At 39.3% G+C, this 22309-nt stretch overlaps 1 protein-coding gene across 6 annotated transcripts in view; it reads right to left on the reverse strand.

Moving 5' to 3' along the window:
- Positions 1-22309, reverse strand: part of C2CD3 (C2 domain containing 3 centriole elongation regulator) — a 159139-nt gene that overhangs the window by 104209 nt on the left and 32621 nt on the right. For all 6 annotated transcript variants that reach the window (XM_019036804.4, XM_055356775.2, XM_019036805.4 and 3 more), the window contains 6 exons: positions 20621-20844; positions 19736-19983; positions 14427-14559; positions 13846-13974; positions 5607-5754; positions 846-1000 (listed from right to left, as the gene is read on the reverse strand). In XM_019036804.4, the coding sequence (XP_018892349.4) occupies positions 846-1000; positions 5607-5754; positions 13846-13974; positions 14427-14559; positions 19736-19983; positions 20621-20844 (1037 nt within the window). The remainder of the gene's footprint in view (positions 1-845; positions 1001-5606; positions 5755-13845; positions 13975-14426; positions 14560-19735; positions 19984-20620; positions 20845-22309) is intronic.

The following is a 22309-nucleotide window of genomic DNA, read 5'->3' on the forward strand; positions in this document are numbered from 1 at the left end:
AGGACATGAATAAACAATTCTCAAAAGAAGATATACAAATGGCCAACAAACTTATGAAAATATGCTCAACATCACTAATGATCAGGGAAATGCAAATCAAAACCACAATGTGATACCACTTTACTCCTGCAAGAATAGCCACAGTAAAAAATTAAAAAAAAAAAAGAATGTTGGTGAGGATTTGGTGAAAAGGGAACACTATTACACTGCTGGTGGGAATGTAAACTAGTACAACTACTATGGAAAACAGTGTGGACATTCCTTAAAGAACTAAAAGTAGAACTACCATTTGATCCAGCAATCCTACTTCTAGGTATCTACCCAGAGGAAAAGAAGTCACTATATGAAAAAGATACTTGTACATGCATGCTTATAGCAGCACAATTTGCAATTGCAAAAATATGGAACCAGCCTAAATGCCCATCAATCAATGAACGGATAAAGAAATTGTGGTATACATATATGTGTGTGTATATATATATACACACACACATTCCAGTCTGGGAAACAAGAGCGAAACTCCGTCTCAAAAAAAAAAAAAAAAAAAAGACTACAAATTGGGTACAGTGTCATATTGCTTGGGTGACGGGAGAACCAAAATCTCAGAAATCACCACTAAAGAACTTATTCAGGTAATCAAACACCACCTGTTCCCCAAAACCTATGGAAAACAAATTTAGCCATCTTTTCAGATTATTACATTTTTAAGAATTACAATGTTTACTGAGTTATTGTAATTAATCACTCTGATGGTGCTGGGCAAATGGGTCATTTCACCTTGGGAGATCTTGTGAAAATAACATTCCTTTGTGTTTACCTTTAAATAAACAGTCAGAGCAGCTCACCTATTTCTCTTGCCTGCTGACCTCTTCTTCAGCTTATGATCACTTGACTCCAGAACCTTAGATGATCTGGCAAGAGCTGTTGACTGGCTTATTTTTTTAGAAGGGACAATATCATCCTCTTCACTGAGGAAATCACTGATGCTGGTATCAGATTTCTATGGAGAGGAAGAAACAGAGACACTAAATGATTGCTGCTTTGGGAATTGTAGCTACGAAACATTTCTCTAAAGAAAGCAAGTTCTTCTCTGTACATACATCATTCTCTCAAAGAAAGAACTGACACCAGGGAGATAATCCCACATTTCTCCTGGTTATACAAAAATAATCTGAAGTTCACAAAAATAACCTACAAGTTCAGTTCAAAGCAAATAAAGGAAGGTAGATTCTTCTTTCAAATTCTCAATAATAATAACCATTATTTATTGACTATATGTCTGGTATTATGCTTAATGCTACATGTGTATTTCTAATATTCACCACATTCCGACAAGGTTCCTTTATCTCAGTTTTTACAAGTGAGAAAATCAGAGCTGAAAAAAGTAAGGCAGCTTGTTTATGATCCATAGCTGTAAAGCCAGATTTTGATCTCCATGGGCTTCAAAGCCAGTATTTCTACCATAGTTTGAGGCCAAATGACTTGGACGGTGTCACCTAATTATCTGGATAGACTACTTTTTTTTTTTTTTTTTTTTGAGACGGGGTCTCACTGTGTTGCCCAGACTGGAGTGCAGTGGCGCAATCACAGCTCACTGCAACCCTGACCTCCCTGGGGCTCATGTGATCCTCTTACCTCAGCCTCCCAAGTAGCTGGGACTACAGACATGAGCCACCACACCTGACTAATTTTTGTATTTTTTGTAGAGAGGAAGTTTGGCCATGTTGCTCAGGCAGGTCTTAAACTCCTGGGCTCAAGTGATCTGCCCATCTCAGCCTCCCAAAGTGCTGGAATTACAGGCATGAGCCACCGTACCCAGCCAAGACTACTTTTTGTCACCATTCTATACTACAGATGATTCATTCTGCTTTTAATCTTGCTAAAATGAACTGTTTACTATAGTCACAAATTTTCTTAATGAGAGAACCAATGGCTAAGCCCCTTGCAATTCATTTTTATTTTGAGAAAAGGCAGCTACTGCAATGGACTGATTAGCCCTCTACATCACAAAATGTAAAATAAAGAGAGAAGATGGCGTTATAGTTACTGGGTTCCATTTTTAAAAAAAGACATAAAGCTTGCTAATATAATATAAATTCAGGACACAAACCCAAAGTTATTTTAAGTCTATCATTTAAAACTACCCTTTTTTCAGCGTGTCAGGGGGTATAATGTGTTGATCTGTGATAGGGGGACAAATTAATTTAAATAAGCATGATAAGAATGTCTTCTTGGAAGCAATACAACTTTTTTTTTTTTTTTTTTGAGATGGAGTCTCAGTCTGTTGCCCAGGCTGGAGTGCAGTGGCGCGATCTCCGCTCACTGCAACCTCCGCCTCCCAGGTTCCAGTGATTCTCATGCCTCTGTCTCCCAAGTAGCTGGGACTAAAGGAATGCGCCACCACATCTGGCTAATTTTTGTATTTTTAGTAGAGACAGGGTTTCACCATGTTGTCCAGGCTGGTCTCGAACTCCTGACCTTAAGTGATCTGCCCGCCTTGGCCTCCCGAAGTGCTGGAATTACAGGCATGAGCCACCACACCACCACAATACAACTTTTAAAAGGCAAAATTACAAAGATTTTTGCCTTTAAGTTATCCTTTGAGTGGCAGCTTTTAAAAATGGTTATTGACTAGTGCAACCGAAAAATAAATTTTAAATTTTATATAATGTCAACTAATTTAAGCAGTGGCATGTGGCTAGTAGCTACATTGAACAGCATGATTGTAAGATTACTTCTTTCTTTTTTTTTTTAATTATACTTTAAGTTCTAGGGTACATGTGCACAACGTGCAGGTTTGTTACATATGTATACATGTGCCATGTTGGTTTGCGGCACCCATCAACTCATCATTTACATTAGGTATTCCTCCTAATGCTATCCTTCCCCCAGCCCCCAACCACCCTACAGGCCCCGGTGTGTGATGTTCCCCGCCCCGTGTCTAAGTGAACTCATTGTTCAATTCCCACCTATGAGTGAGAAGAGGTGGTGTTTGGTTTTCTGTCCTTGTGATAGCTTGCTCAGAATGATGGTTTCCAGCTGCATCCATGTCCCTGCAAAGGACATGACCTCATCCTTTTTTATGGCTGCATAGTATTCCATGGTGTATATGTGCCACATTTTCTTAATCCAGTCTATCATTGATGGACATTTGGGTTGGTTCCAAGGCTTTGCTATTGTGAATAGTGCCGCAATAAACATATGTGTGCATGTGTCTTTATAGTAGCATGATTTATAATCCTTTGGGTATACACCCAGTCATAGGATTGCTGGGTCAAATGGTAATTCTAGTTCTAGATCCTTGAGGAATTGCCACATTGTCTTCCACAATGGTTGAACTACTTTACATTCCCACTAACAGTGTAAAAGCATTCCTATTTCTCCACATCCTCTCCTTCAAGAATGAAGTTTATCAGATGGCTAAGAGCATTTCAACATTCAAAGTAGAAGGATTAGTACCAGCAAAAAATAGGGAGATACAAGAGCTAAGGCCAGGTGCAGTGGCTCATGCCTGTAATTTCAACCCTTTGGGAGGCCAAGGCAGGAGAATTGCTTGAGCCAGGAGTTTGAGACCAACTTGGACAACATAGTGAGACCCTGTCTCTACAGAAAAAAAAAAAAAAAAAAAGAGCTAAAATGTTTCAGGAGTGGCAAGTGGCTTGAGACTCCAGTATGGCTGGAGACTCCAGTGGGTAAAGGGTATAAGTAGGAGATGAAGTTAGAGAGGTCAGTCAGGGTCAGATTCTAACACCATGCTCAAGGCTGATGACACACTGTGGTCTAGTAGAAAAACATACAGGCTTTTTGTCAGATAGACTACGGTGAGAATTCCAGTTCTGCCACTTAATTATTTGTACTTAACCTCTTTAAGCTTTTGTTTCATGCTATGTAAAAGAGAGATAATACTATCTCATGTGGCTGGTAAAAGAATTAAATAAGACAGAGCTGGACATGATGGCTCACACCTGTAATCCCAGCACTTTGGGAGGCTGAGGTGCGTGGATCACTTGAAGTCAGGAGTTCAAAACCAGCCTGGCCAACATGGTGAAAGCCTGTCTCTAATAAAAATACAAAAATTAGCCAGGTGCAGTGGCATGTGCCTGTAATCCCAGCTACTCGGGAGGCTGAGGCAGGAGAATGGCTTGAACCTGGGAGGTGGAGGTCGCGGTGAGCCGAGATCATGCCTCTGCACTCCAGACTGGGTGACAGAATGAGAGACTCCGTCTCAAAAAAAAAAAAAAAAAAGAATTAAACAAAATAATGAATTAAAAATAGTATTTAGTGTTCTATTAGTTTCAGCCATAAAAACACAAAACAAACAACCCCCCCAAGTATTTAATAAATGACAGATAAGATGTGAAGTCCCTAGCACACAGAAAATGGGTAATAAATGTGTAATAAATATTTCCTCTTTATCCTATAGGGAACACAGTAACAGTGATGACTGTGAAGGTGGGAAGTCATGAAATCCTAACAGTTCCTAATGTCTTTCCCATCCACCTCCTCCTGTCCAATCCTACTGCAGGTACTCTCATTCAGGCATTCTCTCTCATGCTTCCCGTAGCCCAGTGGCTTCCTATCTGCTTCTCGTTATTCCCTCTTCAGTCAGCCCCACTGTAGGGTTGCCAGACACAGATTCCTAGAACACTCTTGTGATATGTGATTTCCTCTTCACCTGACATGAAAAGCCTTTCACAGATTGGCTGCAATGTGCCAGCCTGCCTTATCAACTCCTTTTCCACACAAATTCTCATCTAGTCAATTGGGTCCCTTGTAGCGCAAAAATGTGCTTTTCTGCACAGGTCATTCTTTCTACACCCATTTTGTATCTTTTCTCTGCTTCTCAAAACACTATCTTTCAATCTCAGTTAAAACCCTTTATTCTTCATTATGGTTTTTCCCCACAATCTCATGTAAGTTTTCCCTGCTTCTTCCAAACTGTGGTAGCCCTCACTGGCTTACTACTGGGCTGATATAAACTACCTTGTATTTCAGTATCTTTTTTTGACCTGGAGAAAAGGAAAATCAGGAGTATGAACCTTCACACATATAAATAACTACTTGTGGAACAGGGATTGGACATAGTATGTATAGACTCTAGAAGATGCTAAACCAATGAAAAGAGCATAAGGCTTGATAGAAAAAAGAACTTTGAAAAAACCAGAGCTGCCAGAAAAGAGAATCCCTGTCTTACAGGCCAGAAGAGTTTTGTCTCCTGTGAGTAAGAAGTGTTTTTGGAATATTTTTAACAGATACCAGTTAAGGATGGTTAAGGTACATCAGCTCTTCCTTATAAAAGCTCTAAGGAAACCATAAAATATATTAATTAAACCATAGGCTTTGGACTCAGGCAAACGTGAATTTGAATTCTGGCTCTAATACTTATTTGCTACGTGTTCTTGCACAAAATATTCAAATCCTACTAGGCCTGTCTCAACATCTGTAAAATGAAGATACTACTTTCCTCTTGAGGTTGTCATTACAATTAAGTAAGGTAAGTTATGTAAAATGCATAGCTGTCTGGCAAGTGGTGTCATGCCTGCAGCTACTAATATTATTAATACATTTGTTCTCTAATTCTCAATGCTTCAGGTTCAGTGACTTACAGGTGCTGTATAAAATAAGTTCTCCAGAAGACTCTGGTCATACTGAGGGTCATTCAGCTCACTGATGCAATACACATCACTCCCAGGAGATGGGGAATCTGGAGGAGAGCCTAGCCCATCCCAGAAATTGCCTTGGGATAATTCAGCACTGCAGAGATAAGAAAACAAAGCAGAAGAATTTTAATAGAAGTTTCAGCTGAACTATTTTCTCTTTAGTGAAACTTTCTGAGGTTCTAAATGTGGAAGGAGATATGTTAAACAAAAGACTCACATTAAACAAAAGACTACTGAATAAATATTTCCCAATTATACTACCCCTCCTCTGGGATGCTAACAACCGGTATTCAAAAACACACTACTGACACTGATTGTGATCTCATTCATGTATTCAACAAACATTTATTGGTCACTTATTATGTGCTAGGTCCTGGAAGATATAGAGGTGGCTAAGCTAACACAATCTGTACTCTTGTATTATTTATAGTCTGATAGGGAGAAAAAAGAGTATAATTCAATGAGTTAAATATTATATATCGATTTTGCAAAAAATTCACAGATACACCCACTTCCAATAAACAAAAATACGTGTATTTAGGACTAATTATGGTGATATTAGCTCTATATCGAATACAAAAAATGAATAAAACACAGTTTACAAACTAATAGGAAGATAAGCATATAAGTAACTATAAACTCAGAATTTTGAAGGAACAAATACTTTTTTTTTTTTTTTTGAAATCCCACGCTGGTATCTTTTTTTTTTTTTTTTTTTTTGAGGTGGAGTTTTGCTCTTATTGCCCAGGCTGGAGTGCCATGGCATGATCTAGGCTCACTGCAACCTCTGCCTCCTGGGTTCAAGTGATTCTCCTGCCTTAGCTTCCCTAGTAGCTGGGATTATAGGTGCCTGCCACCATGCCTGGCTAATTTTTGTATTTTTAGAGATGGGGTTTCACCATGTTGGCCAGGCTGGTCTCTAACTCCTTAGGTGATCCACCCACCTTGGCCTCCCAAAGTGCTGGGATTACTGGTCCCTTTTTTGATAGCAATTTTTACTTTCTAACTTTCTTTCAGGTCCTTGTATAAATTCCATATTTTCCCTCAAAGTTTAGGCTCCTTGAGGGCAAAGTATGCATATATTTCTGTTTCTCCTACAGTAATTAACATTTAATAAGCACCTGTTAGTGAACTTAATGATTTCTTAATGAACATGATGCCAGGTACTGTGATACACATTTTATTTATTATTTCTTTCCATGTTGCTTCCTTTCAAGCTAGCTGCTATACTTTTTCCTTAATTTCTCAAGAAAATAGTATATAATCACTACCTTCAAATTAGACAGTGTTCTTATATTATTTTGAACAAGCAGATAGTTAACATTCCCTTCCTCATCTTTCCTTAGGCTACAGCAGGGTTTCTCAATCTAAGCCCTGCTGACATGTTGGGTCAGACAATTCTTTATCTTTGAGACTGTCCTATGCATTTCAGATCCCTGGCCTCCACTTACCAGATGCCAGTAGCACGTTCCCAGTTGTGACAACCGAGAAATGTCTCCAGACACTGTAAATGTCTCATGGGGTTGGGGTGGGGAAGAATCACCCCCTCCTTGAAAACCATCAATCTATAGTAACTCTCAAAGGTCAGAACAGCTTCCTAACTGCCATAATCCAACTAACAACTTCCCAGTCGACATGGCCTCTCTGCAGCTTCTGCAACCCAGGAGTTTGAGACCTACTTCATTTTGAAACTTTACTTTTTGTTCTTTTATATAACTGTATTATTTGCCACATATACACTCCCCTTTGTATACCCTTAAAGTTATGATAATTTTTCCAGTTGCTTGTTATTCCCCACTTTGTACACCCTTAAAGTTATGAAGACTTTTCCACTTTTTGCTCTTTTTTGAAATTAATATTTATTTGAATTTATTCACCTGTCTATGATATACTAAAAGGGCTAAAATTTGCCTGTGTTCCTTGGCCATAAAATAAGCCTATTCTCATGACTATCCTTTTCTTTTTCTTCTTAGACATAATTTTAAATAAAAGAATACACATACCTATTTTGAAAGTCAAATACGACTACAAGGCTTATAATAAAAAACAGCAGCTGACTGACTCCTCAGAGGTGATCACTTTCAATTCCCTTGGATGCTTCTTCTGGTATTTACCTCCATATTTCTCTTTTTAAAAATTTTATTAGAGACATGGTATTGCTTTATTGCCCAGCCTGGAGTGCACTGGTGTGATCATAGCTCACTGAAGCCTTGAACTCCTGGGCTCAAGGGTTCCTCCTGTCTCAGCCTCCCTAGTAGTAGCTAGGATTACAGGTGCACACCAATACACTCAGCTAATTAAAAATTTTGGTAGAGACTGGGCCTCATTATGTTGCCCAGGCTGGTCTTGAACTAAACGATCTGACATAGCCTCCCAAAATACTGGAATTACAGGTGTGAGCCCCCATGCCTGGCTTTACCTCTATATTTTGAAGTGACACATTAATATACTGTTATTTTCTGATTTTTCACTTTTCTGTATGATCTATGAACTTCCTATTATGAAAAATGAAGGACCCACTCTCTTATACCATTACACCTGAACCACACATTTCCCTTTTACCCATCTTCTCTATTTAGTTATATTACAAATTTTTTGGTTAAATTAATTTTCAGGGTTAATATTGTATCAGAGCCAAGTACAGTATAATTTATTGCACCTTTTTTCTTATACAACTAATTATCCCTGGTATAAATTAACTGCCTTAATTTTCATTTCCTTAGTTTTCTTTGACTCTATTACTACTTTATGAGTGAACTCTTCAAGAGAATTGAAAATTTCCTTCGAGAGAACTTAAAATTTGGTCAATATATGTTCCATTCCCCTCCACCTCTGCACTCCTTAGAAACATCCCTACTGAAGTCAGGGATGCCCCCATATGGACTGTTTGCTCTCTCTCTATGACATACACCCAAAATCTCCTTCTATCCCTCTTCTGTGTTGTAGCCCCTATTTCTTAGACTATATGTCTTACTCTTTCTTCCTAAAATAAATGTTCAGTAGAAGACATTTTCCTGTGGTTTTCTGAGGAATAGTGCAAGACAGGTAAACTTCTGAGACTATGGATAAATAAATTTATTTTTACTCTACCCTCACACTTGATTAATAGTTTGATTAGGAGTGGAATTTTAGGTTGAAAATAATTTTACTTCAGAAATCTTAAGACATTTCTGCACTGAAATCCAAGGGGAACTGGTAGAAAATCTTATGTCATTCCAATTCCTGATACTGTATATGTGACCTTTATTCCTTCTCCCTCTCTGGAAGCTTTTAATATGGTCTCTCAGTATTTTAAAATTTCATAATTATGTGTCTTGGTGTATCTTTTTTCGTTCACTGTTCTGAGTTCTTGATCTTTCTTTTTCCGTAAACAGCTTTATTGAGATATAATTCACATACCATACAATCTTCCCATTTAAAGTGAGCAATTTGGTCAGACATAGTGCTCACACCTGTAATCCCAGCACTTTGGGAGGCCAAGGCCGGCAGAAGACTTGAGGTCAGGAGTTCAAGACCAGCCTGGCCAACGCGGTGAAACCCCATCTGTACTAAAGATACAAAAAATTAGCTGGGCATGGTGGCATGCGCCTGCAATCCCAGCTACTCAGGAAGCTGAGGCAGGAGAATCGCTTGAACCCAGAAAGTGGAGGTTGCAGTTAGCTGAGGTTGCGCCACTGCACTCCAGCCTGGGTGACAAAGCAAAACTCTGTCTCAAAAAAATAAAAATAAAAAGACTAAATAAATAAAGTGAGCAATTCAATAGTTTTTAGTATGTTCATAAATGTGACCAACCATCACCACTCAATTTTAAAACATTTTCATCATCTCAAAAAGAAACTCCATAACCTTCAGCTATCACTACCCTACCCATCATCACTCCCAGCCCTAAGGAACTATTAATCTATTTTCTATTTCTATAGATTTGCCTATTTGGACATTTCATCTAAATGAAATAAAAGTATATATATTTGTTTGTGACTGGCTTCTTTTTATCTGAGACAAGGTCTTGCTCTGCAACCCAGGCTGGAGTACAGTGTTGCAATCACAGCTTACTGCAGCCTAAACCTCCCAGTCTCAACTGATCCTCCCACCTCAGCCTTCTGAGTAGGCAGGACCACAGGCATACGCCACCACACCAGGCTAATTTTTTACTTTTTGTAGAGATGGGGTCTCCCCCTGTTGCCCAGGCTGGTATTGAACTCCTGAGCTAAAGCGATTCTCCCACCTGGGCCTGCCAGATCACAGGTGTGAGCTACCACACTGCGCCCGGCCTGGCTTCTTTCAATTAGCATTTTTTTAAGGTTCATCCATGCTGTAGCATGTAGCGGTACTTCACCTTGATGGCCAAAGGTGAAAACACTACTCTACTGTATGGATACTCCAGATTTCTTAATCCATTCATCAGCTGATAGACATTTAGGTTGTTTCAATACTGGGGTTGCTTAATTTTTTTTTTTTTTTTTTGCATGTGGCTATCCAGTTGAATAATGCTGGTATGAACATTCATGTACACATTTTTACATAGATGTATGTTTTAATTTCCCTTGGGTATATAGCTAGGAGTTGAATTGCTGGGTCACATGGTAAACATTTGTTTAAAAATTTTATTGTTTTCTGTCATATGGTAAATCTATAGGTACGAGTTTGAGGAGCGGACAGACTATTTTCCAAAGTAGCTTCATCATTTTACATTCCTGCCAGCAGTGTACCAGGGTTTCAAATTCTCCACATCCTCATTAATGCATAGACTATTTGACTTTAGTGGGTGTGAAGTAGTATCTCATTGTCTTGATTTCCCGATAACAAATGGTGTCAAGCATCTTTTCATGTGTATATTGGCTTTTTTTTTTTTTTTTTTTTGAGACGGAGTCTCACTCTGTCGCCCAGGCTGGAGTGCAGTGGCGCGATCTCGGCTCACTGCAAGCTCTGCCTCCTGGGTTCATGCCATTCTCCTGCCTCAGCCTCCTTAGTAGCTAGGACTACAGGCGCCTGTTACCACACCTGGCTAATTTTTCTGTGTTTTCAGTAGAGATGGGGTTTCACTGTGTTAGCCAGGATGGTCTCGATCTCCTGACCTCATGATCCGCCTGCCTCGGCCTCCCAAAGTGCCGGGATCACAGGCGTGAGCCACCACGCCCAGCCATATTGGCTATCTTAATATATTTTTCGGACAAATGTTTATTCAGATCCATTGCCCATATTTTTAATTGGATTATTTGTTCCTTAATTATTAAGTCATATAAGTTATTTATATGTTCTATATATAAGTCCTGTATCAGATGTAAGATTTGTAAATATTTTTTCCCTTTCTGTGGTGTCTTCTCACTTTAATAGTGTCCTTTGAAGCACATACGTTTTTAATTTTGATGGAATCCAATTTATGTATCTTTTCTTCTTTGTGCTTTTGGTGTCATATCTAAGAATCATTTCCCAAATTCAAGGTCACAGATTTACCTTTATGTTTTCTCTAAGAGTTTTATAGTTTTAGCTCTTCCATTTAGCTGTTTGATCCATTTTGAGTTAATTTTTGTACATGGTGTGAGATAAGGGTCCAACTTTTTTTTTTTTTTTTTTTTTTTTTTTAGAAACAGGTCTCGCTTTGTCGCTGAAGCGGGAATGCGGTGGTGTAATCCTAGCTCATTGCATCCTTGAACTCCTGGGCTCAAGTAATCCTCCTGCCTCAGTCTCCTGAGTAGCTAGGACTACAGTCATATGCCACCATGCCTAGCTAATCTTTTTTATTTTTATTTTTTGTAGAGATGGGGGTTTCACTATGTAGTCCAGGCTGGTCTCAAACTCCTGGCCTCAAATGACCCTACTGCCTCAGCCTCCCAAAATGTTGGGATTACACCATGAGCCACTGTGCCTGGTCCCAACTTCTTTTTTTCTGCATGGGGCTATCCAGTTGTTCCAGCACCATTTGTTGAAAATACTATTTGTTGCCCCATTGATTGGTCTTCACAGCCTTGTCTAACTCATATTAGTTGACCACAGACAGATGGGTTTTTTTCTAAACTATCAATTCTATTCCATTGATTTATATGTCTATCCTTATGCCAGTATCACACTGACTTGATTAGTGTTGTTCTGTAGTAAGCTTTAAAATTGGAAAGTGTGAGTCCTACTTTCTTTTTTTTCAAGATTGTTTTGGCTGTTCTGGGTCCCCTGCAATTTCCTATGAATTTTAGAAACAGCTTGTCAATTTCCACAAAGAAGTCAGCTGGGATTCTGATATTGTGTTGAAAGATAAACATAGGATTTTTTCCATGTATTTAAATCTTCTTTATTTCAACAATGTTTTATAGTTTTTATTTGATTTTTTATTTTTTTGAGACAAGATCTCGCTCTGTCACCCAGACTGGAGTGTAGTAATCATGGCTCACTGTTGCTCAAGGGATTCTCCTGCCTCAGCCTCCCAAGTAGCTGGGACTACAAGTGTGTGCCATCATGACTGGCTGTTTTTCTGCATCTCTTGAGATAATCATGTGGTTTTTGTTTTTTATTCTATTGATATGGTGAGGCCAGGTGTGGTGGCTCACGCCTGTAATCCCAGCTACTTGGGAGGCTAGGGCAGGAGAATCACTTGAACCCAGGAGGCAGAGGTTGCAGTAAGTCGAGATCAAGCCATTACACTCTAGCCTAGGTGATACAGTGAGACTCGGTCTCAAAAAAAAAAAAAAAAATCTATCTATCTATCTCTCTCTCTTTATAGATACAGATATAGATAATGGTGGATCACATATATTGAATTTCAGGTGTCAAACTAACTCTCATTCCTGGAATAAATCCTGCTTGGTCATAGCATAAAATTATTTTTATATGTTGCTGGGTTCGGTTTGCAAGTATTTTCTGGAGTATGTTGTGTTGTTACTTCCCTGTAATAGAAATCTAAACTTCAGATCAAACTAATTGGAGGTTTTGTTTTTCTTTCTTTTTTTTTTGAGATGGAGTCTTACTCCTTCTATCATCCAGGCCAGAGTGCAGTAGCATGATCTCGGCTCATTGCAACCTCTGCCTCCAGGTTTCAAGAAATTCTCCTGCCTCAGCCTCCTGAGTAGCTGCACCACCACACCTGGCTCATTTTTGTACTTTTAGTAGAGACAGGGTTTCACCCTGTTGGCCAGGCTGGCCTCGAACTCCTGAACTCTGGTGATCCGCCCACCTTGGCCTCCCAAAGTGCTGGGATTATAGGCGTGAGCTTTTGGAGCCTTTGAAACACATGTTCTCCCATAACCTTTAAAACTTCGGCACATATTGCTTTTAACCACTATGCCCTATTAACTTTCCAAGACATGAATGTAGGCAGTATCTTTTATTCAAGAGACAATAAATAGATGAGTCTGGTTGGAGGGCACATGTTATTCATAATGTTAACATAAACAGCTACCAACAGTAAAAATACTATGTGTCGGCCAGGCACTGTGGCTCATGCTTGTAATCCCAGCACTTTGGGAGGCTGAAGCGAGTGGATCACTTGAGGTCAAGAGTTCGAGACCAGCCTGGACAACATGGTGAAACCCCGTCGCTACTAAAAATACAAAAATTAGCCAAAAGTGGTAGTGCATGCCTGCAGAACCAGCTACTTGGGAGGCAGAGGCAGGATAATTGCTTGAACCCAGGAGGAGGAGGTTGCAGTGAGCTGAGACTGTACCATGGCACTCCAGCCTGGGCAACAGAGTGAGACTCCGTCTCAAAAAAACAAAAAACAAAAAAAAACCCCGCAAAATATTATGTGTCAAGCATTGTGTTACTCCTCTATATACATCATTTTTAATCCTTACAACAATTTTGCAAAGTTAGGTACAATTCCAATTTTACCAATGCCTCTGAAGTTCAGAGATACCTGCTTAAGGCCACAAAGCTAATTAGAGATGAACCTCGAATTTCCACTTGTATCTGTTTAAAATCCATGCTCTTTTCATCATACCATGTTAACACTGGTATTGGGGAAAGAGTTGGGAGATAAGAACGGTAAGGTAGAATGGGATCATTCTGTAAGTGAAGCCAAAAGTAAAGGGCTAAAGTTTGGAGTTTTATTTAGTAGGCAATAGTGATAGTTTAAGGAATAGGGAAGGACTTGGTTAGTCTAAGGACATGTTACTTTAGGAAGATGAATCTGATAACAATGCATACTATGAACTGGAGGAAGAGTTTAAAAGGAAGAAAGCCAGTTAATAGTGCTTACCTGCCTAATAGCAGCTGTATAGCTCTGGTATCAGCTTTTGTGTCATGTCTCCAAAATGTATTCTCAGTTGAAGGGAGGAGGTGATCTTCAATGTGGTCTTTAAACTGATTCCTAGAAAAGGCTCTGATCCTAAGGTGTGGAAAAATACTTTCTCACTGAGTGGCTAACAGATGGAAAAAATCTAAATCATAATCACTTCATACATGCAGCTGGTCTGACTCAGAAAATTTAACATACTTTAGACTTAACTGCCTTAAATAAAACTTTACACTTTGCAAAGCTCTTTCCTACAGTAGAATCCCATCTCATTTCTGTGAGGTAGGGAGAGAATATCCCCATTTTACATCCAAGGATACCAGTTCGGAGACAGTAAAGAATTTACCCATTTACATATGCTGCAAGTACCAGTGCTAGGATAAGATTTTTAGTATCTTAACTCCTAGTGTAGGCTTCCTTCCCACCACATCAGGAATTATTTGATAAGCGTTTCCAAGATTATCCAGTCCATAACTTGACAAAAAACACAGGTTAACGACTATTAAGAAATGAACTGTTAGGGTTCTGTCTATCCTGTAACTTACTGTGTTGATGCTCTAAGAGAATCTTCATTAATAGGAGGATGAACTTGGTCCAACAACATGCTGGTCTCTGGGCTTGATTTCATTGCAGAAATCACCATGGCATTACGCAGTTTATTGCCTTGTTCTAACAGAGCTGAAGAGGGTAAACGCAGAAAACAGAAAAATCCAAAATGCAGCAGAAACATTTGGAATATTCAGTGCATTTCCTTCTATCAGAGGACTCACCAGTGTGTACTGTAATAGTTTACTCATCTGCCTTCCCCATTAGCTTGAGAATTCCTTGAGGACATTTACGCAAAAGAGATGTTTACTGAGTTTCTACTGTGCACTGTTTTAGATGCTGGCATTATAACAATGAATGAAGTCTCCATTCCGGAGACTGACCTCTTGTGGGGGTTGTTATATCCATATACTGACTCTTCCAACTGGTGCTTGTACCTAATAAGGTTAGTAATGTTTATATATTGTTTTTGTATCCAGATATCAAATTTATACTTCTATGGATGAAGAAAAGAGTGCTAAAAAGCTTCCATGACTCATACAGCAGGTTAATGGAAAAGTCAGGATAAAACCTGACTTTTCTGACTTTCTGATAGGTAAAATTTACCCCATCCCTTAAGGGGTCCCACAACAATAGCAGCAACAGAAATCAGAGAATACACTTATGGAATGTTTACCACATGCGAGGCACTATTCTAAGTATTTTAACGTGTATTACTCATTTAATCCTCCCAACAGTCCTCTGAGATATGTACTATGACTGCTTTTGTTTTCCAGATAAAAAATTGAGGCAGAGAGTAGGTAACTTGACCAAGTTGTACACGCAATACATCTATAACCAGATGATTCCACATCCTATGCTTTTAACTGCTATACTATCTATGACCCTACTTAGTTCTTAGGCTTCTTTTTAAAAGCTGAGTACTAGCTGGGCATGGCAGCATGTGCCCATGGTCCCAGCTACTTAGGAGGCTGAGGCAGGAGGACTGCTTAAGTCAGGAAGACTGCTTGAGTCTAGGAGTTTGAGGCGATAGTGTGCTATAATCACACCTATGAATAGTCACAGTGTTCCAGCCTGGGCAACATAGTGAGATTCTGTTTCTAAATAAAAACAAATAAAATAAAAAAGCTCAGGCCCAATAGTATTGTTCCAACAGATACAGGAGGTATTATTGTTTTCTTGAGGTTCCACAGGTGCTTAGAAAGTGCCCAACTCCTAGTCTAATTTTATAATTTCTAAAAATAAAATATGATGGTTAGGCCAAGAAAAAAAACAAGTCAAATATATCCATAGTCTTACTCATTATTTACATATGTTTAGAGACAGAGTCTTGCTCTGTTGCCCTAGCTGGAATGCAGTGGTACAATCAAGTTTGCTACAGCCTCGAACTTCCAGGCTCAAGCAATCCTGCCACCTCAGTCTCCCAAGTAGCTAGACTATAGGTGCATACCACCATGCCTGGCTTATTTTTTATTTTTTTGTACAGATGGTATCTTGCTATGTTGCCCAGGCTGGTCTTGAACTCTTGGCCTCAAGCTATCTTCCTGCCCCGGCCTCCCAAAGTCCATAAACATCAAAACATCTAATATTTGTTACTATAAAGAGGTCAAAATATAGCTTAAAAACTTAAAAAAAATCCAAAATCTTAAATATCATATGTTCAATGTGTGATGTGGCAATACAACTAAACTAAAAAATAAAGCTCACTCACTGTGATAGGCAGAATTCTAAGATGGCTACCCCAAGATCCCCATTGCCTCATATACTCATACTTCCCCCTAGTGATTCAAACACTTGTCTAGGTATTACCATGAAAGGATTTTGCAGATGTAATTATTTAAAACTTTTTTTTTTTTTTTTTGAGACAAGGTCTTACTCTGTTACCCAGGCTGGAGTGCACTGGCATGATCATGACTCACTGGAGCCTCGACCTCCCAGGGTCAAGTGATCCTCCCACCACAGCCTCCCAAAGTGCTGGGATTACAGGCATGAGCCAGCTTGCCCGGACTTGCAGATGTAATTAATGCTTACCTTAAGACAGGAAGATTACCTTGGTAGGCAGAATCTAATCATATTAACCTTTTAAAGCAAATTTTTCTCTGGCTGGTTAAAGGATATGATAGTCAGAGATGTGAAGTATGAGAAGAATCTAATGTATCATTGTTATTTTGAAAATGGGGAAGAACAGGATCCTGCTGTGTAGTTAGTGTTTCATAAATACTAGCTGGTTGACTGATACAGCTTTGTACCCTCTGTTCTGGTATGTTATTAGTACATCAAAGACCAGAAAAATCATTAGGTTTATGTATTTGTTGTGTCCCTCACATGACCTCAACTCTATGCTTACTAAAGTGGCCCACTTAATCTTGTGGTTGGAAGACACCTTTAAAGATCTTATCCAGTGCAACTGGAGGCCGTTATCCTAGGTGAACTAAGTCAGGAACAGAAAACTAAATACTGCATGTTTTCACTTATAAATGGGAGCTAAAAACTGGGTACTCAGGGATATAAAGATGGTAACAATAGAAACTGGGGACTACTAGAGGGGTAGGGAAGATGGGGGCAAGGGTTGAAAAACTATTGGGTGCTATGCTCAGTACCTGGGTGATAGGATCATTCATACCCCAATTCTCAGCATCATGCAATATACCCAGGAAAGAAACCTGCATATATACCTCCTGAATCTAAAATAAAATTGAAAAAAAAAAAAAAGATTTTATCCAGCTATGTACTTGATAATTTAACCCCATCTGTAAAAGTCACATCAGAAGGTTATCCAGCCCACACTTGACCATTTACAGTGATGTGGTCCCTCTCCCATTTGTGCACAAGTCAGACTACTAACTCAGACCGAGTCGAAATCTACCTTGTTTTACCTTTAAATCCACAGATCCTAGTAACTCTTATTGAAGAGGTTGCACATTGACAGCCCATGGGTTGTGAATGGCATATTTTGTTTGGCTTGAATAGCTGGCCAGCAAGGTCTTGATTTAAAAAGCAAAAGCAAAACAAAACAGGCCTAGGTAAACAATGAACCTAGAGTAAGATGAAGCATAGGACTTTACCTTAAAGTCTGAGACAGTAATAAATGAGAGCTGCCCCCTTTGATAGCACAGGAGCTGCCTAAGTCTGAGCTTGTGTTTTCATTTTAAAATGGGGATAATGCCTACCTCACATGACTTTTGTAAGATTATGTATATAAAGCACTTGGCATAGTAGCTAGCACATAATTAGTGCTCATTAAGTGGCAGCTGTTTTCTCCACGCTATCTCTTGCTGGTCCTTTTACCAGTCTGGTTACTCTCCTTAGAAGGAACACATCTCCTCTCCAGAACACATGGACACAGGGAGGGGAACATCACAGACTGGGACCTGTCAGGGGTAGGGGGCTAGGGGAGAGATAGCATTAGGAGAAATACCTAATGTAGGTTACAGGTTGATGGGTGCAGCAAACATCATGGCACGTGTATACCTATGTAACAAAACTGCACATTCTGCACATGTACCCCAGAACTTAAAAGTAAATAAAAAAAAAAAAGTTAAAAAAAAAAAAGAAGGAACACATCTCCTTTCCTTTAGATCTTTAATGTTACCTTCTTCTTTCTCTTTGCTTTTTTTTTTTTTGGAGATGAGATCTTGCTATGTTGTCCAGGCTGGACTCGAACTCCTAGGCTCAAGTGATCCTCTCACCTCAGCCTCCTGAGTAGCTTAATGTTATCTTCTTAATGAGGTCTTCCTTTGCCAACCTATGTAAAACTAACATCCCCTTCTCTCACCTTCCTGGCTTCATATATTGCCATTGCCATGATCACCAAGTAACACACAGTTATTTATTTAGTCTATCATTTGTCTTCCAATCAATATAAAATCCATACAGCAGGAGTTTATATATATATATATTTAACTACTGTAGCCCTGATACCTAGAAGAGTGCCAGACATTTGGTAGTGCTGAATAGATAACTGCTTATTGAGTCAACAAATATCTTTCCTAAAGTCTGGTGCTCAAGTCTACACAAGTGAGCTGACAAGTGCTGAGTACATTGGGTCAATTTTCCTTCTTGTTAATGTAGTCTTTGCATTAAAGACTAAAATTAATAGTTTATAATCTTGGAGTGTATATATATATATATATACTTTTTTTTGGAATATATATATATATATATATATTTTTTTTCTTTTTTTTCTTTTTGAGACAGAGTCTCGCTCTGTTGCCCAGGCTGGAGTGCAGTGGTACGATCTTGGATCTCTGCAACCTCTGCCTCCTGAGTTCAAGCGATTCTCCTGCCTCAGCCTCCTGAGTAGTTGGGACTACAGGCACCTACCACCACACCCGGCTAATTTTTTGTATTTTTAGTAGAGACAGGGTTTCACCACGTTGGCCAGGCTAGTTTTGAACTCCTGACCTCAAGTGATCTGCCCGCCTCAGCCTCCCAAAGTGTTGGGATTACACGCGTGAGCCACCGTGCCCGGCCTGCGTATTTTTTAAAGTAGGGCATCTAAGACAATTCAGTTGAAAAACTATAAACAAAATGTTTTTGTTCTTTTACAAAATGTCCTTAAGAATGTAAATTATGTACCCAAATAGTTATTTAAAAGACTTTTCTGATGCTACAGATATTTTAATTTTGGAAATTTTACTTGTAGGGATGTAGACAAATTCCTGTTATGATCTTGAGGTCAAAGAGATACATGGTTGACCATTACAGTGTAATGTAAGTCAATTGCTTTTATTATACCACTCCTTAACATGAAGTAATCTAATTCTGTTCCTGTTTGCTTTTTTATTTCTGTCTAAGCCCTTATAAGGGTAAACTGTCTCCTTTCTTCTTCTATTTGGCCACAGTCATTATTTAATTCCCAGGATTAAGATCAACAGCTGTGTACTGAATGTTCTCACTAAGACTAAGAGTTTTCAGAATGTGAAATGGATTTTATACTAGTCTCCATACAGTGGGATAAATAAATGCTGATCACGAGACAAAAACCTTACCTGCCTTGAATTATTTGGGACAAAATAAGGACTAATCCTTTCCTATGATAAAGGTTTTCCCCTCATATCCAATTCCTTTTAAACGATTGCTTCCCCAAACTTACAATTATAAGCACTGAGTAATTATTCAGAAATACCTTGGTGGTTCAATACGGCTGTCTTTAAATGGTGTGAGATGCTGGACTCTAGCAAGACTGCCTGTTTTTATTTGACTTAGTTCAAACAAGAGTCTTGGTTCTCTTTGTAGGCTGGCTAACAAGCAGAGCAATCCCAATAAACGTAGTTTAGTCTGACTCAGTTCACAAATACATACATACCTGAAAGAAGATCCTTGGTAGGGAGGTTGTTTGAAGAAAGAATGCATGAGTCACTGTGACTCTTGGCAACTGTTCTAATTTGAGGCTGGAATTCAGAACTGTTCAGAAGGGACATCTGCTTCCGTGGAGCTCTGCCTTTCAGAGTTACAGACTCTAAACTCTGTCCTGAATTAAGACGGTGCTGTGGTCCAAAGGAAGAATCCTTTATTGTATCAGGGTTCTCTGCAAAGTATACATGGTCTTTTCCCCTGTTTTTTTAAAAAAGGAGAACATCAGCAATATATAATCTATTATGGTAATATTCTATTTTGTCAGAGACAAAAAGTAGACCAGTGGTTTTGGCAAGGTAGTTTGGACCTCAAAAAGGGTGACTTATTTGCAATACAACTTTGTAAATCTCTTTTTCATCCCCCAAATTATAGAAATAATAGATGCTTTACCTACAGTGAGGGAGTCATAGCTTAAATGAGACAATAAAACGAAGAGCTCAGCAGAGCCTGACACAAAGCAAATGCTTCATAAATAATTACTTAAAACAAAAACCTGATTCTTATTCCATTCTGTTTCACAGAATAGCTCCCTGTCCCTCTTTTCCCTCATGAACATCTGTCCTGCATCTGGATATCATTTAGTCATTTATCTGTATGTTGGCTTCTCCGCTAGATTGTGAGTAGTCCTGGAAAACAGAAATCATGTCTTACTTATTTCTAGGCCCAGCACCTAGTATCAAACCAGGACCAGAGTGGGTGCTTCACAGTTATCTGCTAAATGAGGACTGTGCCTCTCTCTGCTGTTAATCTTTTACTTAACCATAAATGAAAGACAGAAATCACAACTACAGTGCAGTTAACTGACAGATTGACTGGTATTAGGTATGGTAATTACCTCGGAGTGGTTGATCTACTGCTGTTGGCTGCTAACTCTTTTCCATCAATTTTGATGGTATGTATGTCACGAGGCCTTGATGGAACCTGAAACTGGGTACTGCTGGGTTCAGTATTCTCTCTGAATCCCTGCTTAGATAAAAGCACATTTTCTGTCATGTCAGTGGTAGGAAGTGGATGGTAGCTGTCATAAGTTTCTGACAGAGGTTCCAGGGCAAGTGAGACCTAAGAGAGACAGGTAGTATATGAGAAATTTTCTTTAGCATTGATTAACTAATTTTAAGACTCCCCTGCTTAATATTAATTAATGTCCCCCATTCCTTACAGGATTGTAAGGAATGTCCCCCATTGCTTACAGGATTGTAAGGAATGTCCCCCATTCCTTACAGGATTGTAAGGAATGTCCCCCATTGCTTACAGGATTGTAAGGAATGTCCCCCATTGCTTACAGGATTGTAAGGAATGTCCCCCATTGCTTACAGGATTGTAAGGAATGTCCCCCATTCCTTACAGGATTGTAAGGAATGTCCCCCATTCCTTACAGGATTGTAAGGAATGTCCCCCATTCCTTACAGGATTGTAAGGAATGTCCCCCATTCCTTACAGGATTGTAAGGAATGTCCCCCATTCCTTACAGGATTGTAAGGAATGTCCCCCATTCCTTACAGGATTGTAAGGAATGTCCCCCATTCCTTACAGGATTGTAAGGAATGTCCCCCATTCCTTACAGGATTGTAAGGAATGTCCCCCATTCCTTACAGGATTGTAAGGAATGTCCCCCATTCCTTACAGGATTGTAAGGAATGTCCCCCATTCCTTACAGGATTGTAAGGAATGTCCCCCATTCCTTACAGGATTGTAAGGAATGTCCCCCATTCCTTACAGGATTGTAAGGAATGTCCCCCATTCCTTACAGGATTGTAAGGAATGTCCCCCATTCCTTACAGGATTGTAAGGAATGTCCCCCATTCCTTACAGGATTGTAAGGAATGTCCCCCATTCCTTACAGGATTGTAAGGAATGTCCCCCATTCCTTACAGGATTGTAAGGAATGTCCCCCATTCCTTACAGGATTGTAAGGAATGTCCCCCATTCCTTACAGGATTGTAAGGAATGTCCCCCATTCCTTACAGGATTGTAAGGAATGTCCCCCATTCCTTACAGGATTGTAAGGAATGTCCCCCATTCCTTACAGGATTGTAAGGAATGTCCCCCATTCCTTACAGGATTGTAAGGAATGTCCCCCATTCCTTACAGGATTGTAAGGAATGTCCCCCATTCCTTACAGGATTGTAAGGAATGTCCCCCATTCCTTACAGGATTGTAAGGAATGTCCCCCATTCCTTATAAGATTAATGTCCCCCATTAATTATCTAAATTCCTGCCTACCTTGGAAGCCTCATCTCTTACTAAGCTTCCTTCCTTCATCCCTCTGTTCCAATAGACCAATTACTTATGGTTCTCTAAATGTACCTTATATTTCATTGCTTTATGCCTTTGTATATACAATTTCCCCCAGTATTCCTTCTTTACGTCTAAGTAGAGATGCCATGTCCACTGCCTTCTTCATGTTTCTACTTAATCTGTATCTATCCATTAGCATAATCACCATTTACTGAACCTTTTACTACAGGCCAGTAACTGTGCTAAGTTCCTCATATAGAGAAGATAATGTGATTATACAAGGCCA

The sequence above is a fragment of the Gorilla gorilla genome, chromosome 9 (assembly GCF_029281585.2).
Source record: "Gorilla gorilla gorilla isolate KB3781 chromosome 9, NHGRI_mGorGor1-v2.1_pri, whole genome shotgun sequence".
NCBI classification, from domain to species: Eukaryota; Metazoa; Chordata; class Mammalia; order Primates; family Hominidae; genus Gorilla; species Gorilla gorilla.